The following is a 15,098-nucleotide window of genomic DNA, read 5'->3' on the forward strand; positions in this document are numbered from 1 at the left end:
TTCACACATCCCTTCATTTGAACATGATCTGTTCCATCTGCCTGCCTTTCTTCACTTTTTTTAAATTGACTCTTGCTAAATCTTTATTCAGCAGACATTTATTGAGCATTTGCTATGTGCAAAGCACCTGGAATGAGACTATGTCAGAGCTTCTGGATGTGCTTTCTATAGCACATCTTTCTGCTTAGTACTAGACTGGCAGTCTTGGAGTTCAGTGTGGCTCCTGAAGAGAATTAATCATAAAGACAAGGTCTGGAGTAGCTGCATTGGAAAAGGCAAGCCAGAGCAGGAACTGGTGGCTGGAGTTGGCCAAAAAAGGGAGGGATAAAAAGAACTGATAAAGAACGAAGTTGATAGCTTAATATATTAGGGAATAATTTTCAAAATAATTTCAGAGTGAAGCTCTTTTTTTTTTTTTTTTGGATAAAAGATTTCATAACAGTTGTATTATGTTATCATATATGATTTGTCATCCTTTTTGAGAATAAAACATGAAAGATCAAGACCTACATTTTTATGATTATTTAAAAAATCAAGTTAATATAAACTTAAAATCTTTAACAACTAAGTTACTGTGAAAGATTAACCTGTTTATATCACTGCAGGATTCTTTGAAATGAGTATCTTACACTAATTTACAACTTATTTTCTAGAATGATGGTTTTAAAAAAAAAACTATGGAGATTTCAAGTATATACAGAGGGAGAAAGAATAGTATAATGACCTCTGGGTGCTCATCACTAACTTCAACATATGGCCGGTCTTGTTTTATGCTCTTTACCCTCTTCCTCTCCCTCCCCCATCCCGAACGTAATCCTAGACATTTTATCTCTTTTAATCTATATGATTTTATCCATAAATACTTAAATACATAAGATTTCCTTTTAATTGGACAAAAATATTTTTATTTTTAAATTGATTAATCACCTGTGCTTAATGAGTTTAAATGATCTGAAGTAAAAACATTTAAATGTTTTAATATTAGCATTCACACTTTATTTCTTCAGTTATTGATTAAAAGTAAGGAAAGAGCAGTACATGAAAATTTCATGTCAAATAGTTCCTGTTGCTTTGTCTGCTTTTGCAATTCATGCACCCAGATATACTTTTCTGTTTTTAGTAGTTTATTATTCAATTTCAAGAAGTTACAATACTTGAAGTAACCTCTCCAGTTTTATTTAACAAACATGTATTGAATATATGCAGTATGCTTGGGATTGTGCTAATTGCTGGGAAAACAGAGATGAGGTATTTCTCAGTTGTCTATAAGTATGTGTGAAAGTCAAATACATTCACACCAAACATTGATGTTTTTGCCTTTATAATATTAAGCATTAGGAGTTTGCACTGTCAATTAAATTTTTGGAAAAATAGTATTTTAAAACATTACTGGAGAGATTCAAGATGGTAAGAGCATGAGCTTTAGAGTCTTAAAGATACTAATTTGAATTCTAATTTGATTACTTACTGGTTTAGGGGAAATTTACCTAACTCTTCATGCTTCAATTTCTTCATCTGTTAAAACTTATTTTGTAAAAATTACCACATAGGGTTGTTCATAGGAATAAGCATAAAGCACATAGCACTGTGCCTCCCAAATGATAGGTGCTCGGAAAAATGGTAACTCCTATTATTAGTATTATTGATGGTGTTATTATTGTTAAAAACATGGATTCACCCTTTTCCTCAACTTTGAATTCTTCCTAGTCAAATGACAACTTTCTTCTTGCCACTTACCGGTGCCAGGCAAATACCACGAGGCTGGAACTCAAGGTAAAAATGTTTGAAGTTGCCTTTCCTTGAAAGTATAAGCTTTCTTTTTCCTTTGGTAAATTTTGCAACAACATATGATATCATTTTTCTGCATTAAATTTCCTGAAATGAAGCGTATTGGAATAATTTCTTTTGAGTGACCATTGAACTAGGTTTTAATTCAGACCAAACCACGATCTCTGCTATTAGCACTCAACCAATCACCTGCTCTAAAGTTACCAATTCTAAATTTTCTCTAACTGGAAATCTTTTTTCTAATTTTCTTTTATGGAAAATTTCAAACATATGTAAAAGTAATGACATCGGCTTCAGCAGTGATCAATTCATGACAATCTTGTTTATACTGTCACTCTCCATTCCAAATTATTTTGAAGTAAATACAAGATATTTTATAATTTTACTTGTAAATATTTGATACATATGTCTAAAAGATAAGAACTCTTTTAAAAATATAACCTTAATACTATTATTACACCTAGGAAAAAGTAACAATAATTCCTTAATATTGTCAAATATTTGGTGTTCAGATTTCAGTGATTTTTTTTTTAGTTTGATCAAATCATGATTCAAATAAGGTAATTTCATTATTGAAGTCTCTGAGCATTTGCCCTATATTTTTCTATTATCTGAATTTTTCTGATTGCATTCCAGTGATGTCATTAGCATCTATTCCAGTGAAAAAATCTCTGGTTTTCTTTTGCAATCTATAATTTTTATAAAAATTAACTTATATAATTAAATATTGATTGTTGCACACATATCTATTTTGTAGTGTGACTTTTTTTTAAAATTTATTTTTGATATACTTATGATCCAAAAATTAAGGACTAGAACTTTTTTCCTGGTATTGCTGATGTTCTGAGACTCCAAGTATGTTTTTTTTCAAGAGAGATGCTGTTACACAACAGTATTTTCACATCAGGTTTAGGAAGTTCCAGTTAAAATGTAATTTTTTTTCTGAACAGCTTACTATAGTCTGCATAAGTCACCTTTCATATATTTTGAAAGAAAGATGGAAAACTGGGACACATTCATTTTTAAAGGAATATACTCAGTGTATTTTATGTAAATTAATTAAATGTTTTAAATTACATTTTCACTGAGCAAGATTGTGCCAATAAATTAGGAAGTAGGCCTAAAAACATCAAAAAGGTATGCTCTTTTTTAAATTGGATACAATAATTTGAAGTTCAGAGTAAAGAATAAATGCCTGAAAAGAGCCAACAAAACTATGAAAAAGAAGAAAAGGTGGAACTTACCTTGCATATGGTAAAACATACTATAAAATTACTATGATAAAAACAATGTAGGGTATTTACAGGGCAGAAATAAATAGATAATGCAATAAAATAAAGTCTAAAAATGGAACCCCACACATATTTATGGAAATTAAATGCATGGCATTTGTATGTAGGAAAAATTCTATTAAATCACTATTTTTATTTAAAAATTGACATTGGCACAATTGACATTTGTCTGGAAGAAAATCAAGTAGATTCTTATGTCATATATTATAAAAAATAAATTCAGATGAATTAAGTACCTAGTTATTTTTAAAAGGAAGGAAATTTAGTTGTCTTTTAGATAATGGGTGACTATCAAAATACAAAGACTGCCTATAAGTTGCTAAGAAAGAGTACCCAATTAGGAAAATAGGTGAGGAATATGGATAGGCAATTCACAGAAGAGGGATTCAAAGTAGCAAGCTAACAAATATTAAAAGATGTTCTCCCTCATTATCCATTAGCATACTCAGAATAACAAAAATCAGTTTCTGCTTTGTCTAGCAGATTGGCAAAATTTTTTAAAGAGCAGTATCACCAGGTGACAGGATAAGGAAAAGGACACTCTCAATCATAGCTGAAGGAAATAAAATTTGTTAGGGCCACTTTGGAAAAGCAATAAGGTCATAGCCCCATTTGGAGGAATCGATTTCATAGCAATAAAATGATAGTATTGTATACACGATGTATGTATATAATTAACTGAAACATTACTTGTTGAGGCAGAAAAGTGGAACCAAAGTGAACACTCAGTAATCGAATGCTTGAATAAAAAGCTGTTTATCCATTCCATGGAATACTACACAGCTACGATAAAGAATGAGTTGATCTATTCCTATTAACATGGAGCAAATTCCATGAAAAACACAAAATGCACATAAAAATTTCTATATATGTATATATATTTTTTATCTATAATGATATAAATATGAAGAAAGATATGAAAAGAAACATACCTGTCTGGTGTGATAGGTCATACAATAGAGGGAAGGTACGGGTGAGATGGGAGTGGGAGGGAAGTGATAGTATTAGGAGAGACAGACATAAGGGGGAAAATGTGATTATTAGAAATTAAAGATGTTTATGATATAAATAGAATTTATCCATGTGAAATTATATATTTGTTTTTGTATACCTGCATAGAGCAATGTATGAAAGGTTAACTACAAAATAACAATAATGATCATCTCTGGGTGGTAGGATAACAGGTAACTTGTATGTTTACCCTAATTTTTCTTTATTGTTTAGAGTTTTAAAATAATGATTATGAATTATACAATGAGAAAGCATTATGACGTTTTATTGTGGAAAAAAATTATGTGTAAGCTTACCCCTGAAAAGAAAATTCTAAATACAGCTTTCCCAGATCTACTTTTAATTTTCTATTTGTATTTTTTTTCCTTTAATCTTTTCTCTCTTCCCATTCAGAGCAATATTTTCAGTGTAACATTTGCAAAAAAATATTGCTTTAAATTATGATTTATGTTTCCCATTTAGGTAAAACATTAACTTTTTTTCCACCTCACCTGCCAGGAAAAGTATGAGTTGATAGATTAATTAGATTAGAGAAGCTGCCTTTGTAATACAAGAGGTACTAAGTCCATCTCATGAATTGGAACATAGAGGAGCTAGAAGAGGGGTGGGAGGGAGAAGCTGAACCACTTTCTAACTCCTCTAAAATTAGGTCTTCAGAGTTTCATGAATTAGAGTTTTCTGTGTTGTAAATACTCAGGATATCCAACTAGCCATATTCAAAATAGCTCAAAAGAATTTCCTAATTCAAATATGTCATAATTAGATTATGAGTGTGCTTCTCTATTTTCATAGAAAGTAAAGAATTAAGGTCTTGGAAACATGTTTTCCTGTCAATAGATTTTTATAACAGCCATATCTTATAATACCCCCATTTCTGAGAAAATGAAGTATGAGTTATTGATTCAGCTCTTCTACAAACATGTCTAAATTTTAACCATTTGTATGTGACTCTTATATAGTATATTCTACACCTATGTTTTTATGTGTAATAAAGTGATATGTGGGAATGTCTGTCTTTTGGAATGACATAGCATTGCTAAGTGTAGACAAATCACCTAAAATATGTAGTGGGGATAACTTTTACAGATGGATTAATTTTGCTTTTGATTGCCAAAATCTTTAAAATTTTTCTTTTATTATATGGTAAAAAGTACTTGTTTAATAGAATGTCATTTTTTTCCTTCCAAGTATTACAGAAGAGATTAAGGGTTAAGTACCTGTGTTGAGAATTTTAAAGATAGCATTTATGTTACTGGATTATTCTTATTTTCTTTCTTCTTTTGTGTTGAATCAGATTCGCTCAATTGAAGGCCAGTATGGAACACTTCAAGCATACGTGACTCCAAGAATTCAACCCAAAACATGTCAGGTCCGCCAGTACCTTATCAAACCCCTTTCACTCCATCAAAGAACTCACTCTATTGACCATGACAGGTAGGACAAAGGAGGGAGAAGTTTATTTTCAGAATATTACATGATGCAGATAACCTTGTTTTTTATATTAATAGTGTAAACTCTGGTAGCTCTTGGTACTTTAAAAAAATTAAACATTCAAATGCTATGTACAGGTTTCCCTGCTATCCAAAAGTAGAGTGTTCCTGTGAAACTTTTTTTGGTAAGCTAAATTGGCATGTATCAAAGAAGCAGTTACTTAGGACATGTCTGGCTACTTCAAATAAAGCACAGATACTGACAGACACAGGTCAAAGTTGTGGGGGCCTGATGCTGAGATGCTGAGTGTAGTTCCTTGAGAAGGAGTTTTGTGAGGCCGCTCTCACCACTCAGGGAGTGCCACTTCTACAGAACAAATGCTGACACTATTTTTGATTTTTTTTTTTTTTGTAAAAGCAAAAATCCTCTTTGGATTTCTTTTGGTTAGGGAAAATGGGTACTAATATAGGCCCTTCATAAAAGCAAAGTGGTATAAAATGAACTTTCAAAAAGCAGGGGATAATATATACCTGTATTAATATTTATAATAGATATAAAATTCTTTGTCATCTTTTAGAGGCTGGTTTGAGTTGAACTCTCCTATCTTTCTCATATATTCCCATTCTGAGATCAGTAGAGTAACACTTCTCTGTCTCAAACACCTATCGTGAGTAAATACTGTTTAGCATTTGAGTTCTTCGTGAACAGGACCTTATTGTTCTGTTTCACCTCAGGGAATTAATTATAGAGCAGCTGGTTGTGATAGTCCCTGTTATTTATGACATCCATTCCAGCTTAAACATCCTCCTAGCTATAGCTTTTCGCTTTCTTTCCTGCAAAGGAGATACCATGGGCTTAAATGAAGGAGAAGGGAAAGAAATGAGCAATTATGGAATACTGTCCCTGTGCCATGTGTTGTGCTAGTTGCTTGGGCATCATCATTTAATTCTTACAGCAAGACACATAGTAATGTGTCCATTTTACAGACGAGAAATGGAAGTTTAGAAAAGTAAATAACTTGTTGATATAAGAAACAGAGCTAAGATTTGAGGCCAAAGCCTATGTTTCTTCTGTTACAGCTTGTAATTTTAAATATATGTAATTTAAATAAGATGTAAGGAGAAATGTTCTGAAGGAAGATTTTCAGAAAACATTAAAGAGAATAGATTCTTTTGGTGGTGTCTTCCTCCTTAAAAGTCAGAGTTGTTAATGGAAGTAGAGTGGTGTGCCGGAAGGAACAGCAAATGGAGAATCAGGAGACTTGGGTTATAATCTTATATCGGTTCCTACGTGACTTTGGGGAAATAATTTAATCTCTCTGGGCTTTAGTTTTCTCATCTGCAAATGAGAGGGTTGGTGTGGATGATCTCAAAAGTCAATTCTATTCGGTGTCCTCTTAAAATTCCTTCTGAATTCCATAAATTCACATTTTCTTAACTCTTTATAACTATCCATTTGATTTATTTTAAATCTGTTTCCTAACCCTTTGTGTGTATGTGTGATTTTGCAAGACAGAAAGTATTATTCCATATCCTGCAGGATAGAAGTTATTATTCCCTAATTTGCCCAGTGGTACATAGCTACTAAATAATGGAGCAAGGTTTCACTTCCATGTCTATCTTATTTAAAAGCCTAATTCTTTGTCTTTACATTATGCTGATTCTTTCCTTAAGGAGATTCTTGTGTAAGTATGTTTTGTAGTTTGTATAGTAGAAATACTAGATGAACTTTTAAAAAATGAAATCTGCCTGAGTGAACTGAATTGTATTTGGAAAGCATGTTATAATGAAAACAAGCTATTTATGTCACTTACCAGAATATTAAAAGTGTAAGAATAGATAAGCATTCTTTTTTTTTCATGAAATCAAAATACTTATCTGATGGGTAAGATTAATCTGAGAAAAATCAAATGGATGCTTTTATATTTGTAACTGCTGTTGCAGAATTCTGTTTGTTAATGTGTTGAGTACATATAATCCTTCCATGTATTCCCACACACAAATGTGTACTTCTTCTGTTAAATTGCAGACCCATGAATACACTGACTTTGACAGGCCAGTTCAGTTTTGCTGAACTTCACTCCTGGGTGGTGTTTTGCCTGCCTGAAGTTCCTGAAAAACCTCCAGCAGGAGAATGTGTGACATTTTACTTTCAGAACACCTTCCTGGATACGCAACTTGAAAGCACCTACAGGTGAATAAAGCTTATTACTTGTTCACAAATGTTTTTATACAAATGGAACTTCTAAATTTTCATATTTTGAGGCAAGAATAATTTTCAAATAATTTGATTGAAAAACTATACTGCTCAAGAGAATCTATTGAAAAACAAGTAGAATAAATGGGTTTAAAAAATAATAGAATAAAGATGAATATGACAGATTTTCTTTCCCATTCTCAACAATAACCAATTAGAAAATAAATTGTTTAAAAAGACCCTTTCACTGTAGCAATAACAATAACAAAATATCCATATAAAATCTGTAGGGATATTCTTTATTAGAAATATGTAGAACTTACATGAAGCGAACTATAAAAGACTTGATTAAATGGAGTAATATATTCTGTAGTGATCAATATGAAGACATTGTAAACATGGCAGTCCCTCCCAAATTGATTCAAACATTTATGCTAGTTCCAATTAGAATTCCTAATGAATTTCTTTATGCAAAAGTAGGAAATGGCTCAGAACTTGAGAGCTTAGAACTGCAGGCCTTTCAATCTACCATGTTACGAGGTGGAGGTCATTATTATTATATACTCTTCTCAAGCTCCAAGTTGCCCTCCTGCCCCCTTCACTGTCACTCCCTGCTCATCTGTCATAGGCTCCCCTAGTTTCTGTTTCTGAATACAGTAGCGGCTGAAATTTCTTTCTCCTTTGTTCTTTTTTTCTGAATGTGAAATGACCTACTTCTTGGGTAAGGCTGATTTCTCTAGTCTGCGTTGAGTTTGTACCCTCATACTTCTTCAAGTTCTTTACATTCTCATTCTCTGTATCTGTAGGTTTTGTTTGTTTGTTGATTTTTTTTTTAAATTTTGTTTTTTTGTAAGGGAAGAGGGCTTCTTAGCCTCTCTCTGTCTCTTAACGATTCTTTCCCTAAGTAGTTTATCGAGATAGTCTACTTCCTGCTTCCTAGCTGAGACTTCACCATGCTGAGTTCTGGAAACAGCAGTCATCATATTATTTTACCTCTGCATGCAGCCTTTGGGGCCAAGAACTCTCCAGAAATCTAATTGGTTTTAGCATCAGTTCTGTGGCAGTGTTTCACTGTGCCTTCCAGGGGATCTTACCTGTGTCTAAACCTGCAATCATGACTTCTGCTTTGAAGTACCACAGTGAACCTCACTGTTTAATCATGGCAAACAGTTAGACAGGCCCCTGGCATATTGTGTATTTTTATAATAGCAAACCTTTGCTTTTTACCATTCTGTGTCCTTAAATATCAAAACTCTACTTATATTTCAAAGCCCAACTCAGTAGCTACATTTTTGAAGACTTCCTTTCTTTTCCATAGCATTTTATTCTTACCTACCTTAGATATTGTTATTTGCTTGAAGTATATAATAATTTTTATGTAAGCTTATCTGTAAACTAGACTCTGCTTCTGGGTAGAGTTTATTTCTTAATTGTCTTTGTATTTAACCTCCAAATACGTAACATATGGCTTTGAACATAGTGATATTCAGTGTTTTTTGGGTGCTTGAAAAAAATACATATATATGGAAGAAGTATGGAAGTGTGTGCTTTGGAGGCAGACATACTTAGGTTTGAATCTTGACTCTGTGACTCATCAGCTATTTGACCTTAGCTGGATTACTTAACTCTCTGAGTTTCATTTCTCTTTTCTGAGAAATGGAAATAATGCACTTACTTCATTGAACTGTGATAATTAAAGGAAGATAAAACATGTAGTGCCAGGTACTCTACATGTTTAATGTTAAATATCAGTTAAAATTGAAGACTAGTGAAAAAAATCTCATTATCTCTAAAACATAATTGGGATCAAAATAAGTGTGCATTATTCATCTTTCTAGAAAAAAGAATTAGCATTTGCCTACAGCTAGTCAATATAAAACCAAATGAAAAGGCAACACTGAATATATGAAAGTTGGTATGTATTAATTAGGAAAATTTTGGTTATCATGAAAAGGAACCAAATGCATGCACTCCTAACCAAGTCAAAAGAATTTATTGGCTCATATAGCTTGAAAGATTAGCAGTAATCTGCCTCAAGCATAACTGGATTAGTGGTTTAACTGATGTCATCAAGACTTTATCCCTTTCCATTGCCCAGCTCTATTTTTGTCTTTTCTTGGCTTTCTTATGTAGTGCCATGGGGCCCACCAGCAGCTGCATCCAGCTTTACGTCTTTTCAGCCACCATAGAGCCTCTCTTTCCCACTAGTGCTATTAAAAGTCCCAGGATTGAGTATCATTGTTGAGTTGTGAACCACTGTGGTCAGGGGTATGCAATATGCTGCTAAAATCTTCCTCCTAAAGTCCCAGAAATGGGGTTGAGGCCAGTGCCAGTGAAACTTTATAGTTTGAGAAGGGTGAGAGACAAAGAGAAGGAGGCATTCCCTAAAGAAAAAGAAGGGTCCTGTGAGATAAGAAGTGGCATTGGATCCTGGGCATGGAGGAACAGATGTTACTCTTAGGTTTGATATCAACTTAAGTGTCAAGTCATGCTGTAATTATGTGATTACATCAAAGAAAAACATACTTACATGTAAATAAGCCATTCTAAATGCATTTTATATACATAAGTTATTGAAAATTTTATTAGTGAAAATGAAGGAAAATGTTATTTTAAATGAAGGACTTATATAAATTATATCTTTAGGGGTCATATATCTAACATCTTTTATTTAGTTTTACAAGTATGTTCAGAACTTAAATTAATATAACAGTAAAAGCTTACATGTTTAAATACATTTTATATTAATAATGAGATATGTCTATAAAGAAATCTAAAATCAACTGAAATCTAAAGACTAGTACTAGTTACAAAATATGTATTAGTTGGACATATTTGTCAGATGTATTTCCTTCTAAAGCTGTTCTTTTAAAAAATATTAATTTTATAGAAAAGGCGAAGGAGTTTTTAAATCTGACAACATTTCTACTATATCCATCCTAAAAGATGTGCTCTCTAAAGAAGCTACAAAAAGGAAAATTAACCTCAACATATCTTACGGTAAAAAAAACCCAACCAAACAAAAATGAATCTTTTTTTATGGGTTTTTTTTTGTTTGCTTGTTTTGTTTTGTTTTGTTTTGTTGTTTTTGTTACAATAAGAATGTTTCTAATCATAGTGACTTATCTAATTCTGCCTGGCTCAACTTTTTCCAGAGATAAATGAAGTATCAGTCAAACACACATTAAAGCTAATCCACCCAAAGCTGGAGTACCAGTTGCTTTTGGCTAAGAAAGTGCAGTTAATTGATGCTTTAAAAGTAAGTATGTATGTTATGGACTCATGATCATTATTTTGTTGTGATGGGATTTCTAAAATTGTAAAGATTTTAAAGTTTTACCACTTTAAATCCACTTTATACTGGATTGAATTTTGAACTTTAAGGTACTTCTGTTTTTAAATAAGGAATTGCAGGTTCATGAGGGAAACACAGACTTTCTGATACCAGAATATCGCTGTATTCTAGAAGAGGCAGATCACCTACAGGAAGAATACAAAAAGCAACCTGCACATCTTGAAAGACTCTATGGTTAGTGGACTATTCTAGAATACCTTGTTATATTTCTTTTCTACTGGCTATTTATTCAGGGTCACGTGAGAGAAGCTGGGCAGGAGGAAACAGGCAAAGATTACAGCATCATGAACCAGTAACCAATTTTTTGCACAATATATTCATTTTGTTGAGTTAATTTTGATGTTTAATGTTTTTACTTGGTAAAAAGCAAGTAAATGTTAAGAAATGGAATAAGTGTAATGCAATGAATTAATCTATATATATATATATATGAAGAAACCTGGTGTGAAATGAATATAACTTATGAAGTATTACAATTTAGGCTATATTTCACACAAATAATTTTGAGGTATTGTTGCTGTTTTGAATAACAAAATGCAGCATTTAACATTTTTTAGGTGAAATTTAATAAGGGCTGTACACATGCAATGTCAATTTACAGTTCAAAACATTTTGCTTTGGTGGTGATAAGATGGGAGTTTCACAAACTGTACTGAAAAAGCAAGAGGGAGACAGGGGAGGCAGAGAAGGAGGGAGGAAGGAGCAGCTTAAGAAAAAGATTTTTTTGAAATCTTTACATGAGACCTATTGTGTATAGCATACCCATTTATTTATAACATCTTTTTAATCAGGTGAGATATTTAAACCTAATAACATCTCTGCAAGTAGATGGTGTTATCTCTGTTTTTCACATTTTTTAACTGAAATCTGAGACTAAAGAATTTGTTGTCACATAGGTAGTTAGTGGCAGGGCCTTCACTGAAACCTGCTTGCCCCAAAATGCATGCTTTTTGCACTACGCCAAGTCTTCTAGAAAGTCAGTTGGTATCATCAGTCCATATTGATCCTTAAGCCTACCTAATGAATATATTTTATACTCAGAGACTTGCTCATAAACTATAACAATAATATCTACTATCTTAATATTTACTGTATGGCAAGCACATGATCTTTTATCCTCACAGCAGTTTAGAAAATGGGTGGTAGAGAATCTCCATCTCTTGTCACTAATTCCAAAGCCCAGGAAGCTTTGAAATTAAAAACTTTTTTCATAAATCATTTGGCAATAAATCTGACTTGATCTGAATTAATTTAATAACAAAATCTCACTTAAACTGATACGAAGTTATTTATAGTTTTTTAATTCCACTTAGCATGAATATTCATATATTTTATTGCAGAAATGTTATCAGATGCTGCCACTCACTTTCCACAAGTATTATGCCATATATATGGTATATTATGGTATATTCTTTTTATTATCTTTCTAAAATATGAAAAATTTTGAAACACATCTTGCATCAAGGGTTTTGGATAAAGGATTGAATTATTCCCACTATACATATGTGAAACTCAAAAGTGAAATAATTTGCCCAGATCTTTGACTCTAGAAATATTTTCTTTTAAGCCAAACCCTAAGAATGGTCAACATATAGATGGGATATTTTCATTCAAATAAAACTGTTGTGAACAGTCTGTCAACATTATATCAAAATGGTCAGATTGTTGTGATTTTATATATACCAATAGCAGTTCAAAACTGGCCAGGAGTTGATTGTCTGAATTAATAGCTTGTAACCAATTGTTAAGAGGATTATTAGCCAAATGACTTATATTTTGAAACTTGCCTTAAAATCCCCTAAAATAAATATTTTTAATGCATCAATCCTTTTAGGTTTGTGTGTGTTAAATAATGGAATTATAGGTCCTTAGAAATAGATTTTCAAGCAGTCACTTTCATTAAATAATGTGTCATTACTAAAACTAATCAATGACAGGAAATTAATATTTTTTCTTTATAGGCATGATCACTGATCTTTTCATAGATAAGTTCAAGTTCAAAGGCACCAATGTGAAAACAAAAGTGCCTCTTTTACTGGAGATTCTGGACAGTTATGACCAAAATGCATTGATTGCTTTCTTCGATGCTGCATGAAATATAAACGAGGTAAAGTTCCAAAGAAGTTGTCTGTTTAAATGAGAAATGTTAAAACAGAATTACAGACTATCTTTACATTCTTTTATTTCATATGCTTTTTAATATCATCTAAAATATGTGAGATACAAGTTTTTTTAGTAATGCTTTTTTTTGACAAGTAGAACTTTTTAAAGATAAAGAGAATGTTTATTTTTAAAACAAAAGTGGAATGATTATAAGGAATTTTAATGAATTTTTTCAAGTGGATGTTTTAACTTTTAAATCAAATACTATTTAGAAAATAAAAATATATTCAAATAATTAACAAGCTAACACACATATGTATAAACTGCTTTACAGTTTTCAGAATGTGTTTACAAATGTTATCTCATTTGATCTTCACAACACATATTTATGACTATTTTGTCAAATCATATAAGAGAACTGATTCTCAGTGGGTTGAGTGTTTGAGAGGATATGGTATTATTTTGTAAAGGTGGGACCCAAATCCTGATGCCTGGATTGTGTTCTGGTCACTATGTATGTTGTCAACCAGGAGAAATAACCTATAAATTATTTCTTCTAGGAATTGAGGTTGATTTGCAGCTGATTTCACTCTTGCCTGGTAATGTTTTGTAACCCACGTTCAGTTTGTGAAATACTTGAGTTGGCTTAGTGCTATAAATTGTGGCCAGAGAAATCAGAATTTGCAGTTTGAGGGGATCTTAACTTGATGTGCTGTAACCAGTAGGGCTATACAAGTGTACTAAATGTATATAGTGCAGAAATAATGCTAGCTTCTTAGGTTTTCCTAAACTAGTATCCACTAATTTCCTTTTTATCATATACGGAGGGAAATAAGACATTAAGGCTACAGAATTTTTGTTCATTAATCTTAATTCACATTCATTCATATTCAGGTGATTGTATTTAAAGGTTTTAAAAATAACATAAGGATTTTAATAGGAAATAAGCAATTTATGTTTTCAAGAAGGGCAGTCATGAATTTGTTGGAAAACAAGAATGCTGCTTAATTATATACCATTTTATTTGTTAGTTATGTGCAAACCTTGTACATTAAATGTGAAAATTTGTTAAAGGCACATATTGCTAAGAGTTTTATTTTAATAAGTCATATTAAATTAACTTAAAATTTAAATTGACTTAAAAATAAGTCATTTTTACTATATTTAAACAAAATTGAACACAATTATATCTAGGTCACTAGAATTTTACTTGGTGCTTTATTGTTGGCTGCCACAGCTTGGGGAAAAAAGTTCTATTTCTTGTAGTATCTTACTATCGGTTATACATATCAGCAGTAGTTGAAGGTGGCACCTTAAATTAATTGCATCTTCATTAGGAAAAATAAAAAAGCATAAGACTGTGAGGAAACACCTAAATGGTATGATGACATTATAGTCTCCCACTTGAGTATCAGTTACTCGAGCAGCGTGTTAAATGATTTACGCACGGTATTTAATACTAACGACAACTGTGTAATGCGCAGATGTTATTACTCCTAATTAACATAAGAAAACCGAGAATTGGAGACATTGAATAATTTGAACAAGACCACCAGGCCAGTAAATGGCCGGATCAGTTTTAGACCTTGGGAAAATAGTCAAACTAATTGGAGGTCCTAGGATTGAAGGCCTGGGCAGCCCACTAATAAATGCTAAAGTTTAATTCAGTTTATTCTAGAGACAGCCCTTGCCCTGAGACAGGAACCGCCTACTGGCTGTGTTAAAGTTACCGTAAACTTTGGCCCCGCCTCTCCGCCCGGCGCAGGCGGACTTCCTCCTGCCGCCGTTCGACATTTCTTCGCCGCGCTCCGCCCCTGCTCGGTTGCCTTCGCAGCCGCCTTCACTCGCCTGCGACCGCGTCGCCCCGAGTGACGTCACGGGTCTCGGCCCTTTTCATTGGTCCATTTCAATAGTCGCGGGAT

The 15,098-nt window shown here is 32.5% G+C and overlaps 1 protein-coding gene across 1 annotated transcript in view; it reads left to right on the forward strand.

Annotated features, from left to right (window-relative positions):
* BBS7 (Bardet-Biedl syndrome 7) overlaps positions 1–13,298 on the forward strand; it is a 35,290-nt gene extending 21,992 nt beyond the window's left edge. Inside the window, exons 13-19 of the mRNA XM_031466611.2 lie at positions 1,708–1,773; positions 5,386–5,525; positions 7,551–7,715; positions 10,609–10,718; positions 10,874–10,977; positions 11,124–11,247; positions 13,035–13,298. Of these exons, the coding sequence (XP_031322471.1) occupies positions 1,708–1,773; positions 5,386–5,525; positions 7,551–7,715; positions 10,609–10,718; positions 10,874–10,977; positions 11,124–11,247; positions 13,035–13,168 (843 nt within the window). The 3' untranslated portion in view covers positions 13,169–13,298. The remainder of the gene's footprint in view (positions 1–1,707; positions 1,774–5,385; positions 5,526–7,550; positions 7,716–10,608; positions 10,719–10,873; positions 10,978–11,123; positions 11,248–13,034) is intronic.
* The last annotated feature ends 1,800 nt before the right edge of the window (positions 13,299–15,098 follow it).

Source organism: Camelus dromedarius, chromosome 1, assembly GCF_036321535.1.
Source record: "Camelus dromedarius isolate mCamDro1 chromosome 1, mCamDro1.pat, whole genome shotgun sequence".
Taxonomy (NCBI): Eukaryota; Metazoa; Chordata; class Mammalia; order Artiodactyla; family Camelidae; genus Camelus; species Camelus dromedarius.